The 3720-nt window shown below is 49.9% G+C and overlaps 1 protein-coding gene across 1 annotated transcript; it reads left to right on the top strand.

The window, feature by feature from the left end:
* Positions 1-812: 812 nt before the first annotated feature.
* LOC139399422 (neogenin-like) lies at positions 813-1766 on the top strand (the record flags this gene model as incomplete). The annotated part of the gene is made up of 2 exons (XM_071144829.1): positions 813-1157; positions 1678-1766. Coding segments are annotated over 2 exons (434 nt in total), but the record flags the coding sequence as incomplete, so codon positions are not given.
* Positions 1767-3720: the final 1954 nt, after the last annotated feature.

Below are 3720 nucleotides of genomic sequence, written 5' to 3'. Positions count from 1 at the left end.
GCTGCTGCGATCATACCACAGACCTGGTAACTCTCCCTCCTTTCCTCCTCTCCTGAGATGTCACCTCCTTGGAACATAACGGCATCATTTAAACTACATTGAACATGCAGACACTTATTTTAATGCTGTTCGTTGCGTTAAAACTGGTTTCAGAATCCTTTAATTATTCTGTTTCACCCCTGCAGAACTGATAATAGTGGGTATTTATCTAAACAATACCACTGTGTGACTCTGGGTGAATGTCTCAATTATTTCTCTGGCAAATGCAGAGCAATTGTTGTCAGTGAGGTTTACCATTACGCAGGGATAAATGGCTGGAAGAAAGCCTTCCAACACCTTCCTTTCCCTTCTCATTAAAGCACTTTTGCAGGGAGAGGGACTTGGGAACGGGATGAGATTTGTCTCTGCCTTGCCTCTTGCCAGTGAATTCTTGTGGGCTGGTTTTGGCTGTGGGTTGTCGTGAACTAGCAGGAAGACATTTTGTACTGAATTTGACATTGATTAGTTTGTGTTCAGATCTGTTTTGTACTGTCTGTTTTAAGCTTTAGTTATGAATATAGAATGTATGAGTCAGTAATTGTGTTTTGTGTGAGTCGGTGATGGTTTTGAAATGTGACTTAGTGATTGATTTGAAGTGGAATTGCAGGTGAACAGAGGTCACAGCCTGAATCTAAATGAAAATACATGAGTTACTGTTCTAGGGCCCATACTGTTTTGCTTCCTGTCAAAGGCTGTTCAAGTCAACAAGAACGTACTGCCATAGTTGTAATTAAACAAACTAACTCCAACCCCTCTTCCTCTCTCCTCTCCAGGCACGGCGGCGAGGCCCTTCAGCCCCTTCTGGTTCTCAGTGGAGCCGTGGGACACACTGGCTGTGAGAGGTGCCCCAGCACTGCTCAACTGCTCAGCGCACAGCGGAGACCCTGCCTCGGAGCCCACTGCGCCCCAAGCCCGTGTGGAGTGGAAGAAGGATGGAACCTTCCTGAGCCTGGCGCCAGACGACGGGCGGCGGCGTGTCCTGCCTGACGGCTCGCTGCTCATCTCTAGCGTGGTGCACTCCAAGCACAACAAGCCCGACGAGGGCACGTACCAGTGTGTGGCCACCATCGACAGCCTGGGAACCATCGCCAGCCGCACCGCCCGCCTCACCGTGGCAGGTAGGACCCATACACAGAACACATATCATACTGGGTTCTATTTCATTCTCTGGGTAAGACTGAGGAGGGAGAGAGGGAGTTGAAAGGCAGTAATAAATGATGTATGTAATGAGTGAGGAAGAGGAAAGAGAAGAGGGACTGGTATACAGTGTAAATTAAAAGTGCACTAATTGATCCAGGCTGACCACATTACCTGTCCTAAGAACACAGCACTGAGAAAAGGCCTCTGTTGTGAAACTCTGTTGTCCAACTGTGGTATTGGTGCTTATTTTCAGTATATTTTCAATATGTGTTGCTGCACTGTCTCAAACATGAGGGGGGGTCTGGTTGTGATGTCGCTGTGGGCTCTGCAAGCTGCAGGGCTGTACAATGTGACCTTGTTTCATTTGGGTGAGAGAGCCGAGCAGAGCAGCAGGGATTGTTAGGTGTTTGAGCTGGGTCTTGCCCCGAAATTCAATTTGCAGGCGGAGGAGCGCAGGAATGCAATTATGTTCTCCCTCAGCCCTGTTATGTTGGAGAGGGGGGTGTGGACGACTGGAGAGGGCCTTCATCTTCGACTCCGCCAGAGTAGCCTTCTCAGGTGTGGGTGTGAAGTCACTCTCACGGTGATCTCTGACTGCATGTGTTATCATAACCTTTGGAGCTAATGAGCTCGCCTTCGTTGAGGAGAGCGGACGACCGTTGGACGGCAGAAAAACGGCTCTACTACAGCAGTGTTTTCCAACCAGGGCTGCCTGGCCTATCTACAGGGGCTACCTGTCCAATCCTCAGGGGGTACTAGGACCCCTGGGGTTACCTGGCCTATCTACAGGGGGTACTAGGACCCCTGGGGGTACCTGGCCTATCCACAGTGTGTCTAGGACCCTCTTGGGGTACCTGGCCTATCTACAGGGGGTACTAGGACACCTGGGGTTACCTGGCCTATCCACAGTGTTTTTAGGACCCCCTTGGGGTACCTAGCCTATCCACAGGGGGTACTAGGACACCTGGGGGTACCTGTCCTTTCCACAGGGGGTACTAGGGCGCTTGGGGTGTACCTGGCCTATCCACAGGGGCTACTAGGACCCCTGGGGGTGCCTAGCCTCAGGGGCTTCATGGACCCCTGGGGGTGCCTGGCCTATCCACGGGGGCTACTATGACCCCTGGGGGTGCCTGGCCTATCCACAGGGGCTACTATGACCCCTGGGGGTGCCTGGCCTATCCACGGGGGCTACTATGACCCCTGGGGGTGCCTGGCCTATCCACGGGGGCTACTATGACCCCTGGGGGTGCCTGGCCTATCCACAGGGGGTACTAGGACCCCTGGGGGTGCCTGGCCTATCCACAGGGGGTACTAGGACCCCTGGGGGTGCCTGGCCTATCCACAGGGGCTACTATGACCCCTGGGGGTGCCTGGCCTATCCACAGGGGGTACTCTAGGCAGAGCAGAATTCAGTTGGTGCTACAGTAACCGAAAAGATTGAACCACTGTACTACATTACCCATCATTCCATGCAGAACATTTCCTGTTTTATCACAGTGAAGACTGTTCTACCTAGTGTCTGTTTTACCTAGTGTTTTACCTAGTGTCTGTTTTACCTAGTGTCTGTTTTACCTAGTGTACAGACTAGCATGATATGTCATTGTCTTTAGGCCTTTCAATGTTAACACTGTGATGCGATGGGACACTGAATAAACGATGGCGTCAGATGACTTGACATTGTTTGCAGCCTGCGGGAGGTGTGTGTCCACAGCTATCCCCTACTCCACTCGATCACATGGACTGACCAGGCACTATCATCATGGGAAATCTCCTGACCTATCAGGTCACACTGCCGCATCAAAATAATCAACCACAAGAGAGCGTGCGTGTCTGCGTGTCTGCGTGTGTGTGTGTGTGTGTGGCTTCATGGTATCTGGTGGAGTCTGACTCTGTACAGCCATCCATCAATCTGTGTCAGTGTGGTCAGTGCATGTTTTATGTAGACAGCAGCACTCTGAGGGAAAGGGTCTAGGAACAGGTCCTGCTATAAAACGATACAACCACAGAGTCAATGAGATTCACCCGGGTCAACTGTTATGGGATTTAAATCCATTTTACAGAGGCATAGAGCTGGGCTACATCTCCTACTTGTTCTTAGAGGCATAGAGCTGGGCTACATCTCCTACTTGTCCTTACAGAGGCATAGAGCTGGGCTACATCTCCTACTTGTCCTTACAGAGGCATAGAGCTGGGCTACATCTCCTACTTGTCCCACATACAGTGCCCGCTGTAATTATTAGGACAGATGAGGCATTTTGGACTCTATACTCCAAAACTTTAATTTGAGAGTTTTTCCATCCATGTCAGGTGAACTGTTTAGAAATGACACTTTCTAACATTTTGTACACAGTCCCCACATTTATAGGGAGTCAAAGTATTGGGACACATTCACTTATGTGTATTAAAGTAGTAAAAATGTTGTATTTGGCCCCATATTCATATAATGTAATGACTACATCAGGCTTGTGACTCTACACATCTGTTGGATCATTTGCTGGTTTTGGTTGTTTCAGATTATTTGGTGTCCAGTAGAAATGAATG

Source organism: Oncorhynchus clarkii, unplaced genomic scaffold (genome assembly GCF_045791955.1).
Source record: "Oncorhynchus clarkii lewisi isolate Uvic-CL-2024 unplaced genomic scaffold, UVic_Ocla_1.0 unplaced_contig_3820_pilon_pilon, whole genome shotgun sequence".
Lineage (NCBI taxonomy): Eukaryota > Metazoa > Chordata > Actinopteri > Salmoniformes > Salmonidae > Oncorhynchus > Oncorhynchus clarkii.
This window is presented reverse-complemented; position numbering and strand designations above follow the sequence as displayed.